Source organism: Mastigoproctus giganteus, chromosome 2 (assembly GCF_048544385.1).
Source record: "Mastigoproctus giganteus isolate SK-2022 chromosome 2, ASM4854438v1, whole genome shotgun sequence".
In the NCBI taxonomy this organism is placed as follows: Eukaryota; Metazoa; Arthropoda; class Arachnida; order Uropygi; family Thelyphonidae; genus Mastigoproctus; species Mastigoproctus giganteus.
In genome coordinates this window covers 31,019,513-31,035,339 of record NC_143576.1, presented here as the reverse complement: position 1 = coordinate 31,035,339, position 15,827 = coordinate 31,019,513, and the positions used below count along the sequence as shown (strand labels likewise).

General features: G+C 38.6%; 1 protein-coding gene across 2 annotated transcripts in view; it reads left to right on the top strand.

Annotated features, from left to right (window-relative positions):
- Positions 1-15,827, top strand: part of LOC150089251 (acetylcholine receptor subunit alpha-1-A-like) — a 152,788-nt gene that overhangs the window by 26,026 nt on the left and 110,935 nt on the right. For both annotated transcript variants that reach the window (XM_090390405.1, XM_090390404.1), the window contains exon 2: positions 12,854-13,011. In XM_090390405.1, coding sequence (XP_090246531.1) covers positions 12,854-13,011 — 158 coding nt within the window. The remainder of the gene's footprint in view (positions 1-12,853; positions 13,012-15,827) is intronic.

The following is a 15,827-nucleotide window of genomic DNA, read 5'->3' as shown; positions in this document are numbered from 1 at the left end:
GCACTGCACATAGAGCTGAAGTGGTAGAGAAAATATTTCTAAACTGAAGATACCCAACGACTGGCGTGGCTAGCACGATCACCAGACTTACATCCGATCGAACATTTCTGGGACTCCTTTGGGCGTCGTACTGCACGCCAACAGCCAATGCCTGGGTCACTTGGTAAGCTAAGGTCTGGCTGGTGGAGGAATGGGATTTGTTGCCACAGAAACTTATAGACGCCCTTATATCAAGCATGGTTCACCGCTGTCAGGACTACTTAGCCGTTGAAGGGATCATACGCTGTACAAATATCATGTGACCATAATTTGGAACATCTTATATCGACTTCTGTAATGTGACCTTTTTGGTATTTCTTATACAACTCCTATAAATGTTTCTTATACCTGTGAGAAGTTTCTTGCCGTCCTTTAATTTCATCGTTATTCTATGGTACATTGCCACACCAAATTTTGTCCGCTTCGTCACAAGCTGCACGTGTTACACCTCGTTTCCTAGGTGTTCTGTTAATTTTCTGAGCAGTGTACTAATATTTAAACTCTGTTTATCCAGGACAGTGTTGACGATCCTCTTCCATCTTAAAGCGGAAAATAATAATAATAATTTTTTTCCTCGTTAAGTACGTTTTTTTTTTTTTTTTTTTTTTTTAACCAAAATTAGCTACCTCGTTGATCAAAAATGGCAGCTCAACACCGATCTTTCACTTATTGGTTATTTTGATTTGACACCACTTTTAACCAAAAACTTAAATTTCTTGCCTATATCTTGTGCACAAGAAAACTAAATCTGATATTTCTATATGTTGCGAGAACAATGTCATTGAATGCTATTTTATAGCGTTGATTGGGGTCTTTTAATCACTAGCGTTTCCAGTATGAAATTTCGCATGAAGGCCTTAGCCCTTTCATATCTCCCCTCCCTCTCAATGGGCGTGCCAATGCAATAATAACAGAAATTATTATTTTATAATAAGTGAATCATCTTGAAATCAATTTTAAAAAATCCGCAATAAAAATTTGAATCTCCAAGTATGGAATACATTCAAACGCGACCCGAAAGCCTTTCTAAAAGGTTAAATAATTATGCATCAATTCTAGAAAGTTTTGATTTCCTTTTGCTTCTTTCAAAAAAATCTGATCTTTCAGAATATTATGGTACTGACTTTCAATTGAAGGATAAGAAGAATAGCAGTCTTTGGCATTAAAAATGAGGAAGTTTTTATGTAAGTTATGAGTCCTTCCTGCGTATCGTTCTATGGTCTGTAATGAGGAAACAGGAAGGTAGTAGTTAGCTCATCAAGAAACGTACGCGGGCATGTAACAATTGCGCTTAGATTTTTAAAGGTGATTTGAAATGCTCACATCATTCATTGAGGAATTTATATAGGAAGCTAACTGGTGACGTAGGTATTTTTGAAGAACAGCTGAAAGAAAAAAAAAAAACTGCTGAAAACACTAGCAGGATTAAAAAGAATTTTATTAAAATAAAATCGAAAAAGTTCAGATACATTAAAATGAAATAGGCAAAAAATGAAATACAGAATAAAACTATTTTAAAGGGGTGTAGAGATTCCATATAAAAATACAGTGCTGCAGCTAGACTTTTGGACACTTACTGCGTTCTGTCAGCCAAAGAAGTTTTCATTCTTGTTGCCAGCCTGTGGTAACTACAGGTAAAAATAGGGAGGGGGGACAATACAAGCACGAATAAAAAAAGAAATGGCTAAGAACAGGCGGAGACATTCTCATGCAAACATCCAGCCCATCTGCAAATACGGGCAGGGCGCATCTCTTCAGAGTGATAATATTTTAAAAGGGGAGGGAGTAAAGCAGTTTTCGTCAAATCATTAACATCAATCATCATGTAGCACAAAAAAATTATAATTTGACAATAAGGAAGAGAATAGCCCCTTCCTGAGACCGCCACTGAGCGCAGGAAATTAAAAATAAATAATATTGTTGGATTATGTAAAAGTAGCTTCTCATTACTTTAGTTTTTAGATTTATTATTATTAGCCATATGGCGCAAGGAAACTAGAGGCTTATGCTGCACTATAACCCCGGGGGATCACATCTGGTGAGTATAGCAAACCCAGGGTCCTGGGCTGGATATAATCATTCTTCTCTTTCTTGGCGATGCCTTTCTACTTCTCTCTCTCTCACACAGCGGGTAACTCGGGAATTTTTTTTTTTTTTTTTGGCTGGTGCAGCATAAGCCTCACGCTTCCTTGTACCATATGGCTAATAATAATAATAGCAAAAAAAAAAAAAAAAAAATTCCGAGTTACCCTGAGAGAGAGGAAGTAGAAAGGAATCATGAAGAAAGAGAAGAATGATGATATCCAGCTCAGGACCCTGGGGTTAATTATACTTGCTTTGTTTCTTAAAAAAATGTTGCTTTATATTTTATTATTAATAATATTTTTCCTAGCCATATATACATATTTTTTAACGTTTCCTCTTGCTGCATTGTTTTTTTCACACGATAAAAATAGTTTCCTTTTTTATTCGTATAATTAAAAAAAGGGTTAAGCATTACAAAATGGTACTCCATCCCATGGTCTTTGCAGGAGCGCGCAGCGCCTGTGTGCAAAAATTTATACGGCGTTAATTAAAAACATCAGAAAATAATATTCTAAAATTTAACATAATTTCTCTCAAAATCAACCAAAAATCATCACTATTAATTTTCTTAAAGTTATTAATTATCAACAATTTTAATTTTTAGATTGATAATGTCATTAAATAAAGCGCCATCGAATTATTTTTTAAGTACAGTAAACCTCCGTTATTCGCGGTCGCTGATTTAATATAAAATGAAACCTAAAAAAATGTGAATTTTAAAGCGCCGTGAACATTTTTTGCCATAAAAAAACATGGGCATGGCTAAAATCATCTTTCCTGTTCAAAACAGCGCTCAGTGGGTTAGAGGGGGGGGGGGAGAAAAAATCGCGAGCGTGGATGTTTCTAGCTAATTCTTAGTTGCTAATGCACCTTGTTCAGTATGCGCTTGTCATGGAAGGTTTCGTCGTTTGCTTTTAATTTATATGCTTATATATTGAATAAATTTATCAATTTATAAATTGATATGCTTACAAAAGTGAAAAACTTACCGTTTTGCAGTGTGTTAACGGAAGAAAGTGACTTTATTTTCGCCATAAAAAAACATGGGCATGGCTAAAATCATCTTTCCTTTCAAAACAGCCCCTACAAAAATATGGCTACGAATAACAAGGGAATTGTGAAAAGATCAAAGGTGATGACATAAGCGAGTAAAATACAGTTATTAGACAAAATTTCTAATGGTGAAAGTGTCTTGTCAGTGGCAAAACATAAAATCAATAAGTCACTGTTGAAAAAAAGCCATGAATTAGGGTTGAATTTGAAAGTGTCTGCATTTCTGCCCAGACACGATAGGAGACAGTATATGATGAGAGCCTTGTCAATCAATTTGGCCCTGGAAAGATTGTGCAACGCTCAAGAGGTAACATTTTTTTCATCCTGGTCTGTACTTGTTAACAGGAGAGACTGCTTCTACAGGGATGGGATACTTAAATAGAAAGGGTGCAAAAATTTGCTGATGCTATCGAGGCAGTGTTAGGTGGGTCAGAAAACTTATAGCTTGGGGGGGATACAAGGACTAATAGATTAACAGTAGCCACTGACAGAGCTGAAAGTGATTCTTGCACTTCTTCTATTGGTTAGGTATCTCCGTAGCCAGGTGGGAAGGAGCAGCAGCAGTGCGTAGCACACACTTCTTGATTAGACCGGGGTTCGAGCCCGTCACCCCAAATACGGATGATGCGGAAAGGTCAGGGAATGACCACCGCATATCTCTGAGTGATATGGCCTTAGTTGCTAATGCTCCTTAAAACCCAACAACAACAACTACAGCTTCTATTGGAATGAGCAGCAGCCTGGAAAACAAGATGCAGGATATTTCAGAGACTGCTGGGAGTCATTGCGGTACAAGTAAACACATGGGTTGTGTTAGGGTAGCTAAGAATAGGAACAGGTGCATGTATACTTGCATGTACACCAATGCTAGGAGTTTGGTAAATAAATTTGATGAATTTGAGGTATTGCTCAAAACATCAAAGGCAGATATTGTTAGGATATCAGAGATGTGGTGTCACACAGATATAAGGAATGCAGAACTGGAATTTGGGGAGTACAATGTGAACAGAAAGGATAGACAGGATAGGAAGGAAGGAGGGGTTATGCTATTAGTTAAGAAACACATAAAATCCAAGGAAGTGAAGCCAGTCGACATCGCTGGACAGTGCAGTGTCGAGTCAATTTGGTGTGACATAAGCATTGGGAGATCAAAATTGAGAGTAGAAGTGTGCTATAGGCCTAATGACTCTGATGAGTATAATAAGAAACTGTACAGGGAAATAGAGTGGGCCAGTAAATCAGAGAGTCTTATAGTGGGGGATTTTAATTTTCCAGATATTGACTGGAATTTGTGTGTTGATCACTCACACACTAGCAAGGCCTTTGTGGATTTATTGGATGATTGTTTTCTACATCAGCATGTTCGGGAGGCAACTAGAGGGAGTAATACTCTTGATCTGATTATCAGTAGTGATTCATCATGCATTAAGAATCTGCAGATAAAGGAACCACTAGGTGGCAGTGATCACAGTTTGCTGAAGTGGGATTTACTCAAAGAGGTAACTACCATCAGGTGTATGAGAAGGGTTTTTGCTTTCGTAAAGGCGACTACGATGGACTGAGACGGTATTTAAGTTCTATACAGTGGGACCAACTGATAATGTTACCAACAGCAAATTCAAAATGGAAAGCATTCAAAGAACTTATCTTGGAAGCTACTAGGCTTTACATACCAACTCAGAAATATTGTTCAAAGCTTAGGCCTAAGTGGATGTCAGATGAACTAATAAGACATATGGCAGAGAAGAAAAATGCATGGGATACATACAAATTAACACGTGACACAGAAGCCTATGATAGATATAAGCTGGTCTGTAACAAAGTTACAAAGGAGGTTAGGCAGGCGAAGGCAGATTATGAGAAATCTTTGGCAAAGGATGCAAAGAAAAACAACAAAGAGTTCTTTACTTATGTAAACTAGAAGAAAGGGGATCAATCAGATTGGTCCACTTGATATCGATGGTTCAACTGTTGATGATCCTGCTCAGGTAGCTAACAAACTAAATGAATATTTTGCATATTCATTTAGTTTGTTAGAGGGCATTCACACATGAGGAGTTATTCAGCGAGGGGAATGCCAGAGGTGTATTCAGCTCTGGCAGTAAGCTAGATAATCTTGTAATAACTGAGAGCATTAGCATTAGAGTAAAGTGGAATAGAAATTGTTGAAAATAAAGACAAGAAAGGCACCTGGGGTGGATGGGATCTATCCAGTTATATTAAAGGAGGCAGCGAAGGAAGTAAGCAAACCCTTAGCCATAATTATGAGAGCTTCCTTGGACTCAGGCGAGGTACCCATAGACTGGAGATGTGCAAATGTGTCCCCAATTTACAAAGGAGGATCAAAGGCTGACACAAGTAATTATAGACCTGTGAGTTTAACTTCTGTTCCAGGAAAATTAATGGAGGCACTGATTAAAGAAGCACTGCAGGATCATCTAGACAAGACTTCAGTTATAGCTCGGACACAGCATGGTTTTATTAAAGGAAAGTCTTGCCTGACCAATTTGATTGGATACTATGATGCAGTCACAAAAGAAGTGGATGCAGGGAATAACTTTGATATTATATATTTGGATCTTAGAAAGGCTTTTGATACTGTTGCACATGGAAGACTGCTGCACAAATTGGAGCAGTGTGGCATTGGAGGCAAATTGCTGCTATGGATAAAGGGATGGTTGAGGGGGAGAAGACAGAGTGGTAATCAATGGACACTGCTCATCGTGGACTAATGTTATTAGTGGAGTCCCTCAGGGCTCAGTGTTGGGTCCATTATTGTTTTCTGTATTTATAAATAATATTGATGATGGTATATCAAGCTTAATGTCCAAGTTTGCAGACGATGCAAAGGTGTTGGCAGGGTTGTTAAGGACACTACTGATGCTATGCTGCTGCTACAAGATCTGTTAGGTTGAGCAGATGGGCTGAGAGGTGGCAAATGAAGTTTAACAGTGACAAATGTAAAGTACTACATATGTGAAACAGCAACCCCAGAGCAACGTATCAACTCTGTGGTACTACACTGACAGTGGTAGAGAATGAAAAGGACCTGGGGGTAATTGATCAGGCAGATATGAAGTTCTCTGAGCAGTGCAGACGGGCTGCAAGAGTAGCTCATGGTGTCTTGTCAATGATATACAGGAATTTTTCTAGCAGGGATAAGGAGGTGATTATTCCCTTGTATAAGGCAATGGTCAGGCCACACCTAGAGTACTGTATACAGGTCTGGAGGCCTCATTTCAAGGAGGATGTAGAGCTGCTGGAACAAGTACAGAGAAGGGCAGCAAGATTAGTGAATGGAACAAATGGTTGCTCTTATGAAGAAAGGCTTAAGTTTTGCAAATTACAGTGTCTGGAGACTAGGCACCTGCAAGGTGATCTGATAGAGGTGTATAAAGTCTTGAATGGTTTGAGCATGCTTTCTGCCAATGGGATTCTTCCTCTTGCCCAGAATAATCACCTGAGAGGGCATAAATTCAGATTGAGAAAAGACAGATTAGCATTAGCATTAGTAGAGGCATTTGATGCAATCAAGCAAGCTTATGCAGCATAAGCCAAAAAAAAAAATAAATAAATAAAAAAAAAACCACTTCCACTTCACCCCTCTGTTCGTTCAAAATACCTGTCCAGCTGAGCCTTAAACTTATTTAGGCTATCAGCATCCACGACAAGGGATGGAAGTCTGTTCCACCAACCAACCACTCGCTGTGTAAAGGCAAATTTCCGCACGTCTATCCTACATCTGTCTTTCCTCAATTTGAATTTATGCCCTCTCGGGTGATTATTCTGAGCGAGAGGAAGAATCCCATCAGCATTGAGCATGCTCAAACCATTCAATGCTTTATACACCTCTATCAGATCACCTCGCTGGTGCCTAGTCTCCAGACACTGTAATTTGCAAAACTTAAGCCTTTCTTCGTAAGAGCACCCCTTTGTTCCATTCACTAATCTTGTTGCCCTTCTCTGTACTCGTTCCAGCAGCTCTACATCCTTCTTGAAATGAGGCCTCCAGACCTGTATACAGTACTCTAGGTGTGGTCTGACCATTGCCTTATACAAGGGAATAATCACCTCCTTATCCCTGCTCGAAAAATTCCTATATATCATTGACAATACACCATGAGCTACTCTTGCAGCCCGTCTGCACTGCTCAGAGAACTTCATATCTGCCTGCACAACCACCCCCAGGTCCCTTTCATTCTCTACCACTGTCAGTGTAGTACCACAGAGTCGATACGTTGCTCTGGGTTTGCTGTTTCCCATGTGTAGTACTTTACATTTGTCAATGTTAAACTTCATTTGCCACCTCTCAGCCCATCTGCTCAACCTTTCCAGATCCTGTTGCAGCAGCGTAGTGTCAGTAGTGTCCTTGACAACCCTGCCTACCTTTGTATCGTCTGCAAACTTCGACATTAAACTTGATATACCATCATCAATATCATTTATGAATGCAGAAAACAATAATGGACCCAACACTGAGCCCTGAGGGACTCCACTAATAACATTAGTCCACGACGAGCAGTGTCCATTGATTACCACTCTCTGTCTTCTCCCCCTCAGGCACCCCTTTATCCACAGCAGCAATTTGCCTCCAATGCCACACTGCTCCAATTTGTGCACCAGTCTTCCATGTGCAACAGTATCAAAAGCCTTTCTAAGATCCAAGTATATAATATCACAGTTATTCCCTGCATCCAGTTCCTTTGTGACTGCATCATAGTATCCAATCAAATTGGTCAGGCAAAACTTCCCCTTAACAAAACCATGCTGTGTCCGAGCTATAACTGAAATGTTGTCTAAATGATCCTGCAGTGCTTCTTTAACACTTGCCTGCATTAATTTTCCTGGAACAGAAGTTAAACTCACAGGTCTATAATTACTTGTGTCAGCCTTTGATCCTCCTTTGTGAATTGGGATCACATTTGCACATCTCCAGTATGTGGGTACCTCCCCTGAGTCCAAGGAAGCTCTCATAATTATGGCTAAGTGTTTGCTTACTTCCTCTGCTGCCTCCTTTAATATAACTGGATAGATCCCATCCACCCCGGGTGCCTTTCTTGTGTTTATCTTCAACAGTTTCTCCTCCACTTTACTCTCAGTTATTACAAGATTCTCTAGCTTACTGCTAGAGTTGAATACACCGCTGGCTTTCCTCTCGCTAAATAACTCCTCATGAGTGAATGTCGATGCAAAATATTCATTCAGTTTGTTAGCTACCTGAGCAGGATCATCAACAGTTGACCCATCGATATCAAGTGGACCAATCTGATTCATCCCCTTTCTTCTAGAGTTTACATAAGTAAAGAACTCTTTGCTGTTTTTCTTTGCATCCCTTGCCAAAGATTTCTCGTAATCTGCCTTCGCCTGCCTAACCTCCTTTGTAACTTGGTTACAGATCAACTTGTATCTATCATAGGCTTCTGTGTCATGTGTTAATTTGTATGTATCCCATGCATGTTTCTTCTCTGCCATATGCCTCATCAGTTCATCTGACATCCATTTAGGCCTAAACCTTGAACAATATTTCTTAGTTGGTATGTAAAGCCTAGTAGCTTCCAAGATAAGTTCTTTTAATGCTTCCCATTTTGCATTTGCTGTTGGTAACATCATCAGTTGGTCCCACTGTATAGAATTTAAATACTGTAGCAGTCCATCGTAGTTGCCTTTACGAAAGCAATAACCCTTCCCTTTACCCCTTATGGTAGTTACCTCTTTGAATAAATCCCACTTCAGCACACTGTGATCACTGCCACCTAGTGGTTCATTTATCTGCAGATTCTTAATGCATGAAGAATCACTGCTGATAATCAAATCAAGAGTATTCCTCCCTCTAGTTGCCTCCCGAACATGCTGATGTAGAAAACAATCATCCAATAAATCCACAAAATCTTGCTAGTGTGTGAGTGACCAGCCCCCCAAATTCCAGTCAATATCTGGGAAAAAATAAAATCTCCCATTATAAGACTCTCTGATTTACTGGCCCACTCTATTTCCCTGTACAGTTTCTTATTATACTCATCAGAGTCATTAGGCCTATAGCACACTCCTACTCTCAATTTTGATCTCCCAATGCTTATGTCACACCAAACTGACACGACACTGCACTGTCCAGCGATGTCCACTGGCTTCACTTCCTTGGATTTTATGTATTTCTTAACTAATAGCATAATCCCTCCTCCCTTCCTATCCAGTCTATCCTTTCTGTAGACGTTGTACTCCCCAAATTCCAGTTCTGCATTCCTTATATCTGTGTGACACCACATCTCTGATATCCCAACAATATCTGCCTTTGATGTTTTGGGCAATACCTCAAATTCATCAAATTTATTTACTAAACTCCTAGAATTGGTGTACACGCAAGTAAACATGCACCTATTTCTATTCTTAGCTACCCTAACACAACCCATGTGTTTACTTGTACCGCAATGACTCCCAGCAGTCTCTGAAATATCCTGCATCTTGTTTTTCAGGCTTCTGCTCATTCCAATAGAAGCAGTGCAAGAATCTCTTTCACCTCTGACGGTGGCTACTGTTAATCTATTCGTCTTTGTCTCCCCCCAAGCTAGCAGTTTTCCGACCCACCTAACACTGCCTCGATAGCATCAGCAAATATTCTTGCACCCTTTCTATTTAAGTGTATCCCATCCCTGTAGAAGCAATCTCTCCTGTTAATAAGTACAGTCCAGGCTGAAAAAAATTCTACCCCTTGAGCCTTGCACAATCTTTCCAGGGCCGAATTGATCGACAAGGCTCTCATCATATACTCCCTCCTATCGTGTCTGGGCAGAATTGCAGACACTTTCAAATTCAACCCTATTTCACGGCTTTTTTTCAACAGTGACCTGTACTTGTTAAGCAATTCTGCCGGTCTCCTACTCTTGATATCATTAGTGCCAATGTGTACAATTATATCACCTTTTGTGCCCTTAAAAGATGATATCTGCTCTACAACGTCATCAACCTTTGCCCCTGGCAGACGTACCCTGGTCCTGTTCCACCTGTCCTTTTTACAAAGCATGTTCCCCGTTTCCCTGACAATAGAGTCACCAACAACTACTAGTTCCTTTGGGACCAGCGCATTCTGCCTTGGGGGTTGCCGCTGTGTTGCACGATGACCAAGTGCAAGCTCTGGCGTTGATGTGGGCAGCTGAGAGCTTGATGGGCCCCTCAATTTAGTTCCTTCGAGGGCATCCACCCTGTCCTTCAAGCTCTCATATAGGCCCATAAGAACGCTGAGTTGTTGCCTGATTTCGATACACTCCTTGCATCGCGCACACACAAAGACATCCCCCATGGCAATATCATGTCCCGTGCCTGAATGCTCCACAAACATCATGCAAGCTGTGCATTTTAGAAGGCTGTGATTCAGAAGGCAACTGCCCACCTCAGTTCTCCTCTGAGCCACAGCACTTCCATTAGCTTGAGCCTTTTGTTTTGCTGCTCTGGTCTGAGTCATGATTTCTTTGAATTTAAATAAAATTTCAATTTCAGTTTATAACCCTAACTTATCTCCCAACACAGTTATAACGGGATATATATTTTTTAGTGTCAAGTATTAATTATCTCCGAGTTCCCTTTATATAACTTCTGTATCAGTTATGTATTAATTAATTATGTTACGTTTGTAATCTAAGTCGGTATATGTATTTAGTTAAAAGTACAATTTAAATGCCAACGAAGTTCAACAAGTTTAATAGATTTTACCGATCACCGAAAATATTATACTATACTATACTAACGCCAACTAGGTTCGATATATAACGATCGTATGACAAGGACAAAGGCGGGAAGTTACGAACGGTAATCTATGGACACTTAAGTATTAATTAACTTTCAAATCTCGCAGTCTCAATTCAGAATAAACTAACGATCCTTACTAGGTCTATAAGCTACTTACAAAATGTAATTTGATGTAAAAAATATTCAATAAGCGGCTAAATATGAATAAAAAACTTCTCGTTCAGCGGAGTTGCGACTTGTAACACGTGGATACCCTTACCGATACTTTTATGCAATTGCAAGGCCGAGTAAAGAATAAATACACCAAATTAATCAGAAAATCACAAAATAATGCTATACTACTAAATTTAAATCAAAAGTTTTAGAAAAACAATAATTTCAAATCAATAAATAAGAAAAATCCACTTAGCGGCTTTGAACACATCTGGCCCCTACTAGCCTCGTCAGCAGACTCCATTTTGGGTATTAATTCTGGGTGTTAATACCCAGAACTGTAGAAATCTGTACAAAAGACAAAAGTCCTGCTGAACTCACTTGGAGTCACTGTGTGATCTGGATTTACATTAGAATTGCTATTTTTTTTTGAAGAGATTCTACTAGCAGGCTCCCTAACAGATGGCTGCCATTTGGTTTGGTTAAATCCATTATTTGTTAACTTAATTTGGCTCTTCAAAAGCACATATTCCTCAAAACAAGATGGTGTTCATCCACAAATTATGACACAACAGACATGTTTCTTGAGAATATTAATAAATCAAGTAGTCACAATTTCTTTATAGCATTTTGGTTGTAAAATTTGATTCCCTATGATTTTTGGCTTGGGAGCTTCCCAAAAACAACTACTTGTGATTGCTTTCAAGGTCACAGCTACTTGTTTGCAGACTCTCAAAGCAAGCATTATTAGCAGTATTAGTGCCAAATTATGCAAGAATGCAAGCTTATATAGCATCAGCCAAAAAAAACCGAAACCTCCCATTTCACCTATTCATTCCCTCTAAACATTCATGTAGTTCTTCCTTGAATTTATTTAAACTATCAACTTCCATAACAACAGATGGAAGCTTGTTCCAGCAATTAACCACCTGCTGGCTAAAGGCAAACTTCTGCACATCTATTTTCAACCGTCCTTCCTCAATTTCAATTTGTGCCCCCTCATGTGTAGCCTGAGCAAGAGGAAGAAACCCATCAGCACTGAGCTTACTCAATCCATTTCAAAGCCTTAAACACTGCAATCAGATCACCTCATGGATGCTTAGTCTCCAGACACTGCAATTTGCAGAATTGAAGCCTTTCTTTGTAAGAAGCACCTCTTTGTTCCCCCTTATCAAGGCCAATCTCGTTACCCTTCTCTGTACCTATTCCAGCACCTCTATATCCTTCCTAAAATGAGGCCTCCAGATCTGTATGCCATATTGCCAGCACCACCCCTGATGTTAATATACCACCATTTAAAATGCAGTCCTTTGATTTCAGCATGTTAAGAACAGTTTGTTTCTTAATCTTGGCATACTTGTGTCTGTGGTTATCTCAACTACACTGCTAGTTCCATACAACCTTAAGTAAGGATGCACACCTTTTGCACACCTCCTTGGTGTGTTTATGACTAAATATTCCATATGCCACTTCGTTTCTCTGTAGGTGAATCTCAGTAGGTGAAATTTTAATTATAATAATCCTGTAATCATCAATGTGTTGCCTTTTTTTTAGTACATATAGTAATCATAAAACTTGCTTTGCAGTGCTCCTCTATTGAATTACGATGTACATACTTTTTCAAGAAAATATAAATTCATCAGATTTAGAAATTATTTGGTAACTAAATATTTTAGTATTAATATTTGTATAAGTAATGCATAAAATTATTTTAAAATATTTAGTATAAACATTAATATAAATATTAACACTAAATATCGTAAATGTTTCTATATTTTTCTAGTGAGACTCCTTCTATCAAAACCTACTGAAGAAAACAGTATCATAAAGCTACGGAAAGATCTGTTTGCTAATTATGATAAAAATGCACGCCCTGTGAAGCACCATACAGAGGAATCTGTTGTGCGTATTAACATCAGTCCCGTTTATGTACAGGATCTGGTAAGTTGAAATTACTAGCTAAATGATTTACTCTTTTGGCATAAGCAAAAGCCTGAAGCAAAGGCATCTGCAGTACTTACATTTAAAAAATTAATTAATTAAGTAAAATTTAGACCTTTGAGGTGTAGTACAACCTTCAGTAGTGAACACTAGTACTGGTTAGCTCAACTCACATCTGGTGAGTATGGGCTTGGCAAACCCAGGGTCCTGAGCTGGATATCATCATTCTTCTCTTTCTTGGTGATTTCCTTCTACTTCTCTCTCTCTCTCAGGGTAACTCGGGAATTTTTTTTTTATTTTTTTGGCTGGTGCAGTATAAGCCTCAGGCTTCCTAGCACTATATAGCTAATAATAATAATAATAATAATAATAATGTATTTTAAAGTTGATGTGGAATTTTGTGAAAATTCCATTTCTTGAAAACACCGAACAGTCTGAAAACTCTCTAGAGAACGAAATATTTCACTCAATGTGTTATTGTGTCATCTTTCAAGCACCGATAAGCCTTGGTATTTCACACTAGAGATTCAGTTTCATTTTTGTCTGGACTCAGATATTACTGATCAGCAAAAAAATAATATTTTTCACTCCCTGATAAAATTCAGGGTGATCCTTGTAGATTTGATGTTGCTGAATTCAAATTTGGCAACTATATTGCTGTAACACTCACCAATTTTAAGGGAGAAGGGATTAAGGTCAAAAACTAAGTTTATAGTGAAAAAGATTTCCTATATTTTAAGAAAATGTTACATACACTACTAAATATTGAACAATGGGTCAGTTAATTTTATTCTATTTACAAAAATGTTTATCTGATAACAGATGCTTATTTTGTTGTTTTTTGCCTTTTATAATCGTCCATTGGTGTCTCCTGTACGAGATTTCAACAGTAGTTTGCCAACATATTTGGACTCCATTTTTACTGTATTTTTTTCCCGTTTCAGAAATATTGTGAAACCTCTCACCATGTTCATTGGAGACCACTCCCAAATTTCAGGAAAAAAGTCTGAATGGGAAAGTAGGAAATGAAGTTTTAATGACATGTTGTATCCAAACTCTTTGTATGCTAAAATTAGCTCATTCACAATTTCACTGTAATTTTGTGATTTCTCATTGCCTAAAAACTTCTGGCAGATGTTTTAAAATGCTTTCCAGGCTCTTATTTCTGTAGCATTTAATCTTTTAGTGAATCTTGGAATAGCAATTTGATTTGAAGACCCACAAAAATTCTCTTTTATCTTAGCCTCACTGATTCGAGGAAACTTTTGCCTCAAACAGGAAAATCCTTCTCCATTTTTGTTCATTGTTTTCTCTTTTTTTTTTTTTTTTTTTTTTTTGGTAGTTGTTGCCGCATAGGCTTCTGTGGCCATAATGCACCTCCCAAGGTTTTTTTGCAGTACTTTGATCCAAGCCCGAGGCGGGAATCGAACCCGCACCCTTTGGGTTGCCAGGCAGGTACTTTACCCGCCCAGCTAGCCCGGTCGGCCCATTGTTTTCAAAAATATTTTTATCAGACCTAGCTTGATGTGCAATGGAGGTAAATTGATTTTTGACTTATCCACCAAAGGAGGATGTAATACATTTTTCTGGCCTAGTGTAGTTTCTGAATGGTCTGGCCATTTTTTTTTACCCTGCAGTGGCAATCCTTTGCTCGATTGTCCCACTCTCATAAAAAGTAGCAGTATTTAGTGTATCCAAAGCTACCACTTTTAGGTCAGCACAGATATTCTTTGACAACATACTTTTTGCAAAAGAACGTATAGGTTCGTGTTCGTTTCCTTCATGTGAGCTACATGGGCCAATGGTATAGATGGATACTTATTTCCATTATGGAGTAAAACTGCTTTCAAACTGACCTTCGATGAATCAATGAAAGGCCTCCACTGCTTGGGGATGTGTTCCAGATATAACCCTTTCATTAATTCCTGGTCATCGTTACAAGAGACCAAAGCATCATCAGTAATAGGTCATTATTGTTAGATTACCTCTTCCTATAAAAAGACACCTTGATACCCTTTTCAAGAAGATTCCACTGCTGAAGCTGTGATCCTAGTACTTGAGCCTTGGTTTTGGAGAGGTCCAAATCTCTGAACAAATCATTCAATTCTGCCTGAGTGATTAGATTCAACTTTGCAGTATGAAGAGTTTAAAACTCCCAGATATGTATTTGTTCTGGGTTCTGCATCTTCTGGAGACTCCTTTTTTTTTTATCCCAAATCAGAGTCAAGTCCATAAGTTTCTGATGGCTTTGGCACTGGCATTGTATCATCACGAGGAACCCGGCCTTAGAGCAGAAGGTATGTTGGGATACTCTACGTCATGCTTGGATTTCCCAGAAAAACCAGAAATATTGGTCATGTAAAAGTAACAATCATTTATGTGGTCTCGAGGTTCCTGCCATATCACTGTAACAGCAAAAGGCACCAATTTATGACTACCTCTAAACCAGCCTGTTAATGTCCTGGAACATGAGCTATGGGAAATCTTTGGAGCCCATACTTTATCTCAGTCTCTGACCTTAGATCCGAAATAGAGTTCATAGGCTCTTCTCACAAGTTGTGACAGTTGCTTCTGCTGCAATTTTAATACCACTTCCCCTCATGTAGAAAAAGCTGTCAGGCTTATTTCAGCAAGAACACAACATATTTCATATATGGTTGAGGTATGTGCATATAAGATTACAATTAAGAAATTGTAGATTTTTGTTTAAAATTTAAACACAGTTCACAATTTATACTAATGCACACAACACTTGTTTGCAAACACTAATACACTAAAACACAAGCTCACTTTGTTCACCACTCACTCTCTGAAAA